At 38.9% G+C, this 14687-nt stretch overlaps 1 protein-coding gene across 9 annotated transcripts in view; it reads left to right on the top strand.

Annotated features, from left to right (window-relative positions):
* Positions 1–14687, top strand: part of Crem (cAMP responsive element modulator) — a 79880-nt gene that overhangs the window by 12841 nt on the left and 52352 nt on the right. For 5 of the 9 annotated variants that reach the window (XM_075970690.1, XM_075970672.1, XM_075970675.1 and 2 more), the window contains exons 2-3: positions 28–128; positions 4190–4307. In XM_075970690.1, coding sequence (XP_075826805.1) covers positions 85–128; positions 4190–4307 — 162 coding nt within the window. In that variant the 5' untranslated portion in view covers positions 28–84. Of the gene's footprint in view, positions 1–27; positions 129–4189; positions 4308–14687 lie in introns of those variants that run through there. The other 4 variants (XM_075970676.1, XM_075970673.1, XM_075970689.1 and 1 more) reach the window with 2 other exon arrangements.

Below are 14687 nucleotides of genomic sequence, written 5' to 3'. Positions count from 1 at the left end.
TAATTCAACATTGTGATTTTACTGCAGGATAAATGAAGAAGAAAACAGGGAAGGAGCAAAACATTAATTACACATGTAATAATAATGAGCAAATGTGTCAGGAAAAAGTATATGAGGACAAATGTAAGGTAGGTGGATATGTTTCCCTCTTCTTTGGAAAGTCTTGCCTAGAGCCAAAAGTTCCAGTGATAAGAAAATTAGTGGTGTCTGTGTACACGCATGTCTTCATGTGCTCATGCATCTATCTTGTCAAGTGTTTAAATATTTGAGTCTATAGGGACCCATTCAAACCATCACATCCGGCTTTTACTTCTTTCTTTCTTCTTTCCTTTTTTCCTTTTTTCCTTTCTTTCTTTCTTTCTTTCTTTCTTTCTTTCTTTCTTTCTTTCTTTCTTTCTTTCTTTTTGTTTGTTTAAATTGATTTTTATTTTTATTTTTTTTAAAGATTTATTTATTTTTTATGTATACAACATTCTGCCTCAATGTATGCCCGCACGCCAGAGGAGGGCACCAGATCTCATTATAGACGGTTGTGAGCCACCATGTGGTTGCTGGGAATTGAACTCAGGACCTCTGGAACTGCAGCCAGTGCTCTTAACCTCTGAGCCATCTCTCCAGCCCTAAATTGATTTTTATTGAGCTCTACATTTTTCTCTAATCCTCTCCCTGCCTCTCCCCTCCCCTTCAACCCTTGCCCAAGGTCCCCATGCTCCCAATTTACTCAGGAAATCTTGTCTTTTTACTTTCCATGTAGATTAGATCTATGTATGTCTCTTTTAGGGTCCTCATTGTTGTCCCAGTTCTCTGGGATTGTGAATTGTGGGCTGGTTTTCTTTGCTTTATGTTTAAAAACCACTTATGAGTGAGTACTTGTGAAAATTGTCTTTCTGTGTCTGGGTCACCTCATTCAAAATGATGTTTTCTAGCTCCATCCATTTGCCTGCAAATTTCAAGATGTCATTTTTTTCTGCTGTGTAGTACTCCATTGTGTAAATGTACCACATTTTCCTTATCCATTCTTCGGTCAAGGGGCTTTTAGGTTGTTTCCAGGTTCTGGCTATGACAAACAAAGCTGCTATGAACATAGTTGAGCACATGTCCGTGTGGCATGATTGAGCATCCTTTGGATATAATACCCAAAAGTGATATTACTGGGTCTTGAGGAAGGTTGTTTCCTAATTTTCTGGGAAATCACCACACTGACATCCAAAGGGTCTGTACCATCTTGCATTCCCACCAGCAATGCAGGAGTGTTCCCTTTACCCCACAACCTCTTCAACATAAGTTGTCATCAGTGTTTTTGATCTTGGTGGCCATTCTTACAGGTGTAAGATGGAATCTCAGAGTTGTTTTGATTTGTATTCTCTGATGACTAATTTTCTCTTAATAGAATAAAACTTCCTGTAATATGATTACCTTATAGAAAGATACCATATATAAACCATTAACATAAAATGAGTTCAGAAGTAAAAATGTAACAAAAGTTAAGTTATTCCTTGAACAGTGATTTTTCCCATATTGCTAACTGAGGGTCTGAGGATATATGTCAGTGGTAGAGCACTCACTGGCATGCATATAACCCTGGGCTCCCCGTCTTAGAGCTTTAAATTGGATGAATGAATGAGTAAATAAATAACTGGGAACTGGAGGAAGGTACTCAATTCTTACTGATTCTACTTTGCTGGGAGATTTGTTTTTAGAAGCTGCCTGCTGCCAACAGATCCAGGTACATAATTAAAACAAAGTATAGACAATGGGCAAGGAAATCTTCCATATCACATCACAGCATAAAGCTGGTGTATTAAGACCTGAGGATTACTGATGCTGAACTTTTCCTGTAGTATTTCACCTAATGCTGTTGTTCATTCATACTAAACAGAACACTTATCAAGAAAACAATAATGTGGTTATTTTAAGTCATAAAAATTATGTTTGTTATTGTTTGTTGTGTGGAGGTCAGAGGACTACTTGCTTGTTTTGGATTTCTTAATCTACCCAGAGATTGAACTCAAATCACCAAGTTTGGCAGCAAGCACTAAACAGCCAATTCCTATAAAATACATTATTCCCTTAACATCTTTTGTGTTCATTGAGCACAAAATTAATGTCAGAGCATTAAGACTCTATTACTGAGCCTATTTCCTTTGCCCTTTTTCCTTTTTAGTTATTTTTATTTATTCTCTCATATAATATATCCCGACTGAATTCTTCCCTCCTCCCATTCCTCCAAGTTCCTCCCAGCTCCTCCCTGTTCCCCCAGATCCACTGCTCCTCCATTTTTATTTAGAAAAGAGCAGGCCTTCCAGGGATATGAACAGAAAGAACATGGCATAACAAGATGCAATAAGACTAGGCACTAACCATTATGTCAAGGGTGGACAAGGCAACCTAGTATAGGATTCCCAGGATCAGGCAAAAGAGTCATAAACACCTTCCCTCCCACTATTAGGAGTCTCACAAAAACTCCAAGCTAAACAAACAGCCGCAGATGTATGTAGCACAGACCAGTGAAGGCTTTGTGATTGCTGCTCCAGTCACTGCGAGCCCCTATGAGCCCTGCTTAGTTAATTCTATGAACCATGTTCTCCTGGTGTCCTCGGCCCCTCTGGCTCCTACAATCCTTCCTCCTCACTTCTGTTGGGTTCTCTAAGCTCTGCCCAATGTTTGGCTGTGGTTCTCTGTTTCTGCTCCTATCAGCTGACAGAGGAAACCTTTCTGATGATTATTGGGCTAGGCACCAGTCTATGAGTATAGTAGAATATTAGAAATTATTTCATTGCTTTTATTTTTTTTTTAATGCAAGTAGTGTTTGATTTTACCCTATGTTTCTGGGCCAGGCAGCTTCCAGTGTCTGGCTATCTAGGCAGTATCAGGCATGGGCTCAAGACTTTGTGGTGAGTTGGTGCACCAGTCCTACCACTGGACACTTTGCCTAGTTACAGATGACTGGTTCAGGCTCCATATCCTCCATTACTAGGAGTCCTCACTGGGATCACCCTCATAGGTTCCAGGAAGGTTCCAATCTGTCCTGTTCTCATCCCCACCCACCCCCAGTCCACCTGAAAAATCTGTTTTATTTCTCCTTCCCAGGGGAGTCCGTACATTCCCCTAGAGCCTCCTTGTTACTTAGCCTTTTTGGGTCTGTGGGTTGTAGCATGATTTTCATTTTATTAACAACTAATGTCTACTTAGAAGTGAGTACATACTATGTTTTTCTGCATCTGGGTTATCTTAGGATGATTTTTTTTCTAGTTCCATCCATTTGCCTGCAAATTTCATGATGTCTTTTTTATTTTTAACTGCTGAGTAATAAATACTCTATTGTGTAGATATACTACATTTTCTTTTTTTTTAAATATTAACTTTATTTATTTATTATGTATACAATGTTCTGTCTGTGTGTATCCCTGCAGGCCAGGAGAGGGCACCAGACCTCATTACAGATGGTTGTGAGCCACCATGTGGTTGCTGGGAATTGAACTCAGAACCTTTGGAAGAGCAGGCAATGCTCTTAACTGCTGAGCCATCTCTCCAGCCCTACATTTTCTTTATCTGTTCTTCAGTTGACAGACATTTAGGTTGTTTCCAGTTTCTGGCTATTATGAAAAAAGTCACTATGAACACAGTTGAGAAGTGTCCTTGTGATGGGGTAGAGTCTCCTTTGGGTATATTCCCAGGAATAGTGTAGCTGGATCTTGAGGTAGATTGATTGCCAATTTTCTTTTTTTAAAAATATTCATTTATTTATTATGTATACAATATTCTGTCTGTGTGCATGTCTGCAGGCCAAAAGAGAGCACCAGACCTCTTTATAGATGGTTGTGAGCCACCATGTGGTTGCCGGGAACTGAACTCAGGACCTTTGGAAGAGCAGGCAATGCTCTTAACCACTGAGCCATCTCTCCAGCCCTGATTGCCAATTTTCTGAGGAACCACCATATTGAATTCCATAGTTGCTGTATTAAGTTTGCACTGCTACCAGCACTGGAGGAGTGTTCCATTTCTCCTCATCTGCCAGCATGAGCTGTCACTTGTGTTTTTGATCTTAGCCATTCTGTCAGGTATAAAATGGAATCTCAAAAAATAGATGGATTCCAGAAGTGAATATCAGATAGCTAGGTAAAAACAGTAGCCATGTTTCTAGGTCCTTCAGTTATTGCCTTAATTTGTTTTTCTTTTTGTTTTTTAGGCAAATGACCATGGAAACGATTGAATCACAACAGCATCGAAGTGTAACACATTCTGGGGCAGAGCACAGCTGTGCTCATATGCAGACTGGACAAATTTCTGTTCCTACTCTAGCTCAGGTAGGCCACAGGCAGGCACTGATAAAAGTTAAAATAAGTAGAAATGAGAATTGTATGAAGATTTTTTTCACTTATCTTAAACATCCCATATTTATTTATTTGACTGATGAGAAGATATTTTTGCACTGTAACATAGTCTTGGTAGTACCCTGACCCCCACTGCTCCTAGCAATGTGGGAAGGAAAGAAAAAGACTTCTTTGTAGCATGTAAACTCCCAAGTGATTACTTGACTGGTTTGCTAATTCCAAATATATACAGTTCTAATATCATATTTATAATGTTGGTTGGAATTTTCTATTTGCTCATTATATATTTAGTTTGATCTTTATTTTCCTATCAGTTAGATTTTGAATTTTTTATTAGTTCTTTGAGATTTTTGTATACTATATTTTGATCATATTCACCCCTCTTCAACTGCTCAAGTTCTTTCCCAACATTGTGTCCTCTTTTTATAATTACATTTTTTTTTCTTTCTGTAGTCCTGACTGGCCTGGAACCCACCTCAGAGTTCCACTTGCCTCTGCCTCCTGAGTGCTGAGATTAAAATCTCTTATCCTCTTTACCTTGACCAGTTGGGGGTCTCTGTGTTAATTTCCATCTATTGCAAATAGAAGCTTTTCTGATCAGGGTTGAGAGATGCATTAATCTATGACTATAATGATAAGTCATTAGGAGTCAGTTTAATACCATGTCCATTTAACAGCATAATGGTAGTAAGTTCTTCCCTAGATACTATGACCTGTCTAGCCATAGGCTCTTGGTCTGACAAAGGTGCTGGGTACAGGTTTCAACTTATCAGCAGACCTTAAATCCAACTAGAAAGTGGTTGGTTGATTTCGTGATGTTCATGCCACTCTTATACCAGTGGCATGTCTTGTCAGGGCAATCATTATTGTGGCTTGTGTGGTTCATAAGTGGGTGAGATTGATTAGTCGTCCCCCCCTCCCCAGTAGTGTGAATAGTACCTTGCTGCATTATGGAAGTTAGTCAGTAGGGATAAAGCTTTCAGGTCACTACTAGATTCTATGACTCCGGTGTGTGGCTTTTTCAGCAATAGAGTCTTACTGTCACATTTCAGAGGGTAGCAAATAACATTAGCAGTAATAGTTTGTAGTATGTGGGAGTCTGTTGTACTTACTAGTCAACAACTCAAAAGGAGTTCTAGTACTAGGGTTATCTTTACTGTTCTATTGCTGTGAAAAGACACTGTGACAAGGAAACTTATAATAGAAAGTATTTAATTGGGAGTTTGCTTAAAGCTTTATAGGATTAGTCCATGATTATCATGGCAGGAAGCATGGTGGCAGGCAGGTTTTGGCAGGCATGGTGTTGAAACTGCAACTGAATATTTTATATCCTGATCTGTAGGCAGCAGAGAGCTAGCCTGGCCTGGTGGGGACTTTTGAAACCTAAAAGCCCACTCCCAGTGACACATCTCCTCCAACAAGGCCACACCTCCTAATCCTTCGTTTTTCTGCTCTAGTTTGCAGAGTGAAAATGAGATAGTGGGGCCTAAAAATGAAGCAGATTAAATCTCATGCAATAGCCAAGTTTACTCAGAGCATTAGATAATTTATATCCGGACGAGTCACCTGAGTAAAGTATATATATAATCACAAGGACAAGATGCATGTGGCAAAAACTTATTTTTTATAGAGGCATATGAACCAGTAATAGCCACTTGTAATGAGTAATTGAACTGAACTCACTTCTATCTACTATACCTGGAAAGGGTATGAAAGCCCATTCCAAGAACAACCATGCTATGGAGGAATAGAGGTCACAAGACTGCTGCCTTGTTTACTTGGAGCTTTCTCACAAGGCAGGCCTCAGAAATCTCCCACAGCTTCATTCATGGACTGTGTTCTGACATCTTTCCCTTTTTTATTTATATTTTACCTTTTTTTATTTTAAAAGCAGGATATCCAGTGGTTTTGATTTGAGATGTTGTAGAGCAATCTAATTGTCATTTGATGCACAAGTATCCAATAAGCAAGCAAATTATAATATTTGAATAGTGAAAGCATTGTGTGTAATACTGTGCCACCAAGAACAGAGATCCAAATTATGCCCAGACACACTATTATATTGATCAGAAAAATCTAGAGAATATCTTGAAATGCTGTTCTGAAAAGCTATTCTGGTATCTGGTAAAACAAAAGTACATATATGCCTTCTAATAGGAATGCAAATTTTATAATGGCCGTTGCAAATAGGAAGTAATTTAAATTCCAAGAAAAAATTAAACACAGTCTCTTCCTAGATGAATGAATGTGTCTATTACAGTATCAAGGTCCAGGCATAAACACAGAGTCATTAGTAAAATAACTTCTCCCATGGCTCACAGGGCCTTAACTTGGCTTCACCTTGGCAGACTTGATTTCAATAATATGGTGAATATTTCCTTTTGCCCTTCAGTTTGAAGTTTGCTATCTTTCTGGTGACTTCTGCTTTCTCTCTGACTTGATTGCCCAGGGCCAGAGGAGCTGAAGAGGGATCTATAATCTTTCAGTGGCTCCATTTGCAATGGCAGATGCATACCCCTTCCCAATTTTCTGGAGAAGTAAAAATAGGGCAAGTTAATGCTTCAGCTTGCTTATTTCCTTCTGCACTAAAACCATGAGCCCAGTGCTAGAAATCGTCCATAAGCAGAATCTGAAACTATATTTAAGGGTTTATGAACTAACCATAATAGATAAGAAAAAAAGCCAGTTCCACCTCTTGGGCTAGTGAAAAGGAAATATTAATAGATTGATGAATATCTGGACCATGAATTCCTCCTATACTGTTAGATGAGCCATCAATAAAATAAGTATCTGCCTGTGGAATGGAAAAAGGTTAAACAATTTTTGCTATCATAAATTTAGTTCTTATGAAAAAATCCCATAGTTTGCCAGCTGGATATTGGTTTCCTATCATTCCATACTAATTTATGAATGAAATTTGAAAATTTATAAAGTTCTGCAACTCTCTTAAAAACAGATTGTTAGTTAAAAGTAATATAATACAGCAAGGATCCCAAATCCATGTAATTGTGGACATCAGTTCCTCTGATTTACTAACTAAGTAAGAAGAGTAAGGTAAGCAGTTAGTATTTTATGGCCCATTTGGGATAAATAGACACAGTCCAAATGTTTATCCTTTTGTGCTATAATACCTGTAGGAGACAGTTTAGTGGGGAAAAAAAAATAACTAAATATAAAGGCAGTGAAGGAGCCATACTGCACATAAATGCTTTTTAGTCTGAATTAAAACATCTGTAGTACTTTTCTTGCTTCTCAGGATAATATGCAAAGACATGTCACCTCTCCTTCTAGAGTTTATAATATATATTGATTAGTGCATAAGTAGGTAAACATTTTGATTTTGCTGACATTGCATCAAATATACCACATGCAGCTCCTGAGGCTGGGGACAAATTGGTAAACAAATTTCATCTTCATGCTGTGCCCTAGCTTGCTTACGTTGTAAAGTTAGCCTTTTCATAGGCTCTCCTAATTCCTTATTAAAAAGTGAAGAGAATTCAAGATTAGATAGTCACATTCGCTACACCTCCTTCTCTGAGGGTCCCCACTCTCTTATCGCAGAGCTGATTTCAGGTCCCTGATTTGTGATGCCGCTTGTTTATTGCTCTGGTTGGCAGTGTGAACCAGGGATAGCGAGGCCTAAAAATGAGGCAGATTAAAGTCTCATGTAATAGTCAACTTTATTTAGAGCATCAACAATTATTAACTCTGAGGGTTAATAAGAGTCACCTGAGTAAAGTATGCAATCACAAGGACAAGCTGCATGTGGCAAAACATGTTTTTCTGTGGAGGCATATGAACCAATAATAGACAGTTGTAATGAATAATCTGAAGAAAACCCTACATCTAGGAGGGTCAAAAAGCACACTCCAAGAACAACCTACATTATGGAGGAGCAGAGGTTATCAGACTCTTGTCTTGTTTACTTGGAGTTTTCTCATAGGGTCTCAGAAATATCATAAAGCTTCATTCATGGACCATGTTGTGACACCTTCCTAAACAGTTTAACAACTAGGAACCAGACATTCAAGTAGTCCACCACAGGAGCTTTTATTTGATAGTGTATGATATCTATCAGAGATATTGCCACCTCTACTAGAAAGAAAGGACCTCATTCTGTATCCCAAGATGACCTACAACTGAGAATGTAGTTACTGTAGGCTGGTCTTAAACTCAGTGTACTGCTGCTTCTGCCTCAATCACCCAAGTGTGAGCTACTACATCTGGCTTCAGTTAGGTCTGAAATTTCAAAATGGTTTCATTCAGAGAATGCTAATAATACTTAATGCCCCTTGATCAGATCCCAAGATACTTATATAAATAGATAATAAAACAAATACATTTATGAATTTATTGGTTTATTAAATAGTTAAGAAAGTAAATGTTTAAAAGAATACCTACTGACTCTTGGCATAGTTTTAAACACAGAGACTTGTAGCTTCTGACTTAAAATAAAGCTTTGGAGTGGTGTATCAGTTCCTTTTCTGTTGCTGTGTTAAAACACCATGACCAACTTGTTTTGGGCATATGGTTTTAGAGGAATAGGTGGCCATGATGGCAGAGTGGAGGAAGTTAGCAAGTGGCGGGCAGGAGTGGTGCCTGCAGCAAGATATTGAGAGTTCACACCGTGAGCAAAGCACGGAGCGGAGAGAGTGGCATAAGTCCTTAAACTCTCAGAACCTGCCTTCAGATATGTACTTCCTCCAGCAAGACCACCTCTTAAACTTACCCCAAAAGTGCCTGCCCAAATGGGGCTAAGTGTTCAAAGACGTGAGCCTACGGGGAACATTGTTTCAAAGCACCGTGAGTAATGAGCTTTATAGGTATTTCAACAATTCCAGTACACATGAAGTAGTGGTAAATGATGTATACAATGCAAAAAGAATGGGGCATATAGCAGAGGAAGTAGTCAGCTGACTAGGCACTCTTTATGTGATTTTCATTTGAGGTAAGTACAAGGGCTAGTAGATTTTTAGGTGGGTGTAGAAAGAGAGGGAAGAGTATTCTGGGTGGAGGGAGGAATGTGTGCAAAAGTACAGTCAGCATATGGGAAACTATAAATAAACAGGATTTTGGGAGGTGGTTTACTGTCTAGTCTGGGAATCAGAACTGGTATGCCAACGGTTATAGATAGTTGAGACTTTAAAGTATCTTGTACTTTAAATACGCTTAAAATATTTTATATGCCCATTGTGTTTAGAATACTAGTAGCCCTGTGGAGACGGAGTTGAAAGTCAGTGAACCAATAGGCAGGCCATTACTAGGATTTTGGTGGAGCCATGGCCATGTGGGATACAGGAACTACTATAATTTTTCATAATTAAAAATGTATAGTGTGTGTGTATGCATGTGTGCACATGCACATGTATCTGCAAATACCAATGGAGGCCAGAAGAAATTATTGGGTCCCCTGGAATTGGAGTTACGGGCAATTGTGAGCTGCTCAGTGTGGGTACTGGGAACCAAACTTGGGTCCTCTGCAAGAGCAGCAAACATTCTGAGTTTCTGAGCTATCTCCAGCACCCCGCCCCCAGAATCTTAAATAAAATAAAATATTTATTTATTTATTTATTTAGTGTGTGTGTGTGTGTGTGTGTGTGTGTGTGTGTGCTGGCACACATAGGGCTAAAAAGTTGACTTAGCAACCTAGTTACCAAGCTTGATGACCTGAGTTGGATTCTTAGGACCTACATGGTGGAAGGAGAAAAACCAATACCAAAAGTTGTCCTGCTATTCTCCCTTCACGTGTGCAGTGACACTGGAATGTCCCCCAAGACGCACACAAATAAGTGATAAGTAAATAAGCAAGCAGGAAATTAATAAGAAAATGAAAAATAACATAAAACTCTGTATCTTAGCATCTAGAGATGTTAATTATGTTATAATCATGTTATAGTCATTTTGACATTTTTGTGCATATCCTTCACTATTTTATCTATGAGAATAGAATAGAATGAAAAGTATATTTTTTTCCACTTTGGGTGTTTCTGTTTTATTTTGCTTTTAAGCTGTATTTCCTGGTCTCAAATTCTGCCATTTCTTGCTGAAGTCACAGTTGAAATAAACCCTTCCTTTTGCCTTTTCTTTCTTTTCTTTAAGTGCTGACTCACTAACTTCTGCTTATACCATTTCTCCAGAGACATCTGCTGAGCACAGTCAGTAAACTAGGTCCCGTTCATTTTAAGTTGATAAATGTGCAGTTCTAAGGGACCATCAGGCTGGTGAACTCTAGCTGTGCAGGCCTCAGTCACAAATTGCTGAATAGGTTACCACTAAGCTGCCCCCAAAGCACTTGTAATTTATGCAATATGTATGTATGTATATGATATATATATATATAGTGTGTGTGTGTGTGTGTGTGTGTATACACACGACATGTGAGTTCCATGACACTCATGTGGAGGTTAGAGGACAACTTGATTCAGACATGTCCTAAGTCTTTATCCTCCTTTCTAGTCTCATTACTCCATCTTAAGGAATCTATACTTTCAGTTTTCCTATCCTTTCTCCTTATTTAATTCTTTTATTCTGTTAAAACCTAGTTTCTGGGCCACTGGGATGGCTCAGCAAATAAAGGTGCCTGCTGCCAATCCGAGCAATTGGACTTTGAATCCTGAAAGGAGAAAGCCAACTTCTTCAAATCATCCTCTAACTTCAATAAAATTAAATTTGAGGATGATAATTTAGACTTAAGTTCAGTTTATGAGCAGGATTAATCATTTAGGTCTTGCAGTATCTAAAACTACTATTATTATATAGTAATATATATTATACATAATATATATGTATGTATAAATGAAAAGTTCAAGCCCAAAAGTATTTAAATCCTGTTACATGTATCCAAAGGGGCTGATTATTCTCAGAAGTTTCTGATAGCCAATAAAATTAAATTTGAGGATGGTAATTTAGGCTTCAGTTCAGCTTTGTATGGAGATTATTTATTTTCTTATGTGACCAAATCATCATTAAACCATGTGGAACTAAAAGTTGTGACCAAAATGCTCAGTGTCTTTTGTGTGTGATATGGTTTGATCTCAGAAGCTGTGGCACTCCTGACCTTTCCAGAGCTTCTGCTCCTCAGGTACTGAAGATCATATTTAAAAACCTGGAAACTGTTGATCTTGGTCTTTGCCTTAGGGCTCTGTACTGATGAGTGGAGAGAAGGACCCCACCAGGCAATGGCTGCACCATTTTCATCTCTGTTCTAAGGTCAAATTGCAAGGTAGCTATGTGTAGTGCCCTATGCCTATAACTCCTAGTACGTGGGAGTTGGAGGTAGAAGGATTAGGACTTCTAAGGTCAGACTCTGTTACATAATGACTTCAGAGTCAGCCTGAGCCACATGAGAGTCTGTCCTCAAGAAATAAAAACTAGACCAGCAAGACAGCAAGGTGGCTTAACAAGAAGAAGTACTTATGGTAGAATCTGACAGTGTGAGTTCAACCTTCAAGACCCACAGGTAGAAGAGAGCAGACTCCCACAGGTTGTCCTCTGACCTCCCTTTGTGTGCTGTGACATATGCATGCCCCCTTCCCCAAGGTATTTTGTTATTTATTTATTGAAGCTATTTTCTTAAGTATATCTTCTGATACATAAGATTAAGAGCCCACCCAATTCTGAAAAAAAACTCATTAGTAATTTAAAGGATCTATTTTAAATAACCCCAAAAGAAACTCTTTCCAAAAATCAGAATGCTAAAAACCAAAAATACTACATATCTAAATAGTTTTGGTTATATTTACATACTCTGGAACAAGCGGCAATCCTCTTGCCTTAGCCTTGTAGGTGCTAGGATTAGAGAATCAGCCACCATACCCAGGTATTTAATTGTTTATTTTGTTTAGGGGTGTGTGTGTGTATGTGTGTGATTTTGCCTAGATGGTGCCTATAGAAGGTGTCAGAAGTTGGCATTGGATCCCTTGGAATGAGAGCTACAGTTATTAGCCACCATGTGCAGGAGCTGAATCTTCTGGGTCTTTTACAAGAACAAGTGATTGTAGCTGTTGATCTCTCTCCTATTCCTTTAACCATTTTTTTTTTTTTTGGTTTTTCGAGACAGGGTTTCTCTGTGGCTTTGGAGCCTGTCCTGGAACTAGCTCTTGTAGACCAGGCTGGTCTCGAACTCGCAGAGATTCGCCTGCCTCTGCCTCCCGAGTGCTGGGATTAAAGGCGTGTGCCACCATCGCCCGGCCCTCCTTTAACCGTTTTTAAAAATTGTATTTTATTTATTCATCTTGTGTGTTGGGGTAAATACAGAGGTCAGAAGAGCCTGTTCTACAATGTGGATCTCAGGAATTGCACTCCGGTTGTTAGGCTTAGCAACAAGCACCTTTACACACTGAGCCATCTTATAAGCCATGGTAATTTTTTTAAAAAAATTTACTTTTTTATTAGTTTATGTGTGTGTTTGGGGGATGGGGAGATAGATGCTCACCTGTGTCTGCTCATGTGGCATCCAGAGGACTGCACTGGTTACAGGTATATTCAGGGTCACACCTGGATTTTTACATGGGTTCCAGAGATCCATACTCAGGTTCTCATTCTTACACAGCAAGTATTCTTGCCAACCGAGTCATCTCTCCAGCCCAGTTTTAGCCATTTGTTGTAAAATTGAACTTTTCTATCTTGGAACCTGAAACTGTGCCCATAAACAGGTCTCCTTTTCTTTTCCTCTTGCTATTCTACTCTACTCTCTGATTCCATGAAATTTAACTACCTACCTCCTAGACATAGAATTGTCTAGAATTTATCTTTTTGTGACTGGCTTATTTCATTTGTCATGATTTCCTCTAAGTTCATCCATGTAGCTTGAGATAACTTTCCTTCTTTTTAAGGCTGTATAAAATATTCTATTGTATGTCTTTGTTATTATTATTATTATTTTGGTTTTTTGAGACAGCATTTCCCTGTGTAACAGCCCTGGCTGTCCTGAGACTAGGTCTGTACTCACAGAGATCTGAGTGCCTCTGCCTCCCAAGTGCTGGAGGCACCACCAGACTGGCCTCAGGTTTTCAATTTATAGTGTTCTGTTTTTCTGTTTTCAGCCTCTAAATATTTGAGATATTCCTTAAACACTGTTTTCCATCAAGACACATCAACAACTTTCCTGATCATTAAAGAGAATTTCATTTTAGTCCTTGAAGTTAATCTGGATAACTCTTGAGATTTGATCTCTCAGGCAGCAGAGTGGACAGAGCCTGTGGTCTGCTTGCTCTATTGTGACATTCTCAGTTCTATTATGACATCACAAACCCCACCATGAGGGAACCTAGCTACACACTGGAGCTGCTCTACTAGGTGCTGATCGCATGCTGTGCTACAACACTGTGAGGTTTCCCTAGTAGAAGTGTCAGTTTTAGAACTTTTTAAAAAAGTTCCAAAGCCAAGTGAGGCTATCAATCGCATCACCTACCCTGTTTCTTCAGATTAACTACTGTCTGTAGTGGGTTCTCAGTGGATGTGGTGGCATCAGCATAACCTATGCTTCAGACATCCTATAGAAGAAGATTATTCTTCAGGGGATCTGGATAAAAAGGTAAATCTTACTTGCCGTGTGTTCATTCTATGTGCTGTCAAAGCCCCGGGAAAAAGCCTCAAATTATAAAGTATAACACATACCACCTTTATGTTTTTAGCTTGTTTTGAGAAGATGCCTGTTTGATTTTTGGGATGAGATATGTACAGTCTTAGCTCTCTCTCTGACTTTTGCCTTCTCTACTTGTAGGCTTTCTATGCAGATGTCCCCTCCCCTTTGGCACTGTTCCTGTGCCAAAGTCTCCTCCCCTTTCACATCAAATCACCATGCTCCTCTGCTGCATCTCTTTCTAATTCCTTGCTTTTTCTTGTAAGAATTGAGCACTATCCAAAAAACATTTGATTCCCCAATTGTTTTCTTCCTTTCTGACTTGGGAGGGCGGGACTTTGATTCTTTCTGCTCAGTCCCCACTGGCCTGTGAAACCCTGAGCAGGTACCCAGACATAGTGAATAGAAGAGAGAGTATATTAAAACATATTTTACATTTATGTGAAATTTCTGGTTATAAAAATAGTTTTAGGGCAACCAGAGAGATGGTTCCACAGTTAAAAGTACTTGCTACTCTCCTCTCACTTCAAACACTTGTCTTTATTTTCTCTTTACTACTTTCCATTGCACATTAGGGATATTTCTTTTCTTTTTTTTTTAAATTTTATTTATTTATTATGTATACAACATTCTGCCGCCTTGTATGCCCACATGCCAGAGGAGGGCACCAGATCTCATTACAGATGGTTGTGAGCCACCTTGTGGTTGCTGGGAATTGAACTCAGGACCTCTGGAAGAGCAGCCAGTGCTCTTACCCTCTGAGCCATTTC

This window comes from Microtus pennsylvanicus, chromosome 4, assembly GCF_037038515.1.
Source record: "Microtus pennsylvanicus isolate mMicPen1 chromosome 4, mMicPen1.hap1, whole genome shotgun sequence".
NCBI classification, from domain to species: Eukaryota; Metazoa; Chordata; class Mammalia; order Rodentia; family Cricetidae; genus Microtus; species Microtus pennsylvanicus.
Note: the sequence above shows the minus strand (reverse complement) of the source record. Positions and strands in the feature narration are given on the sequence as shown.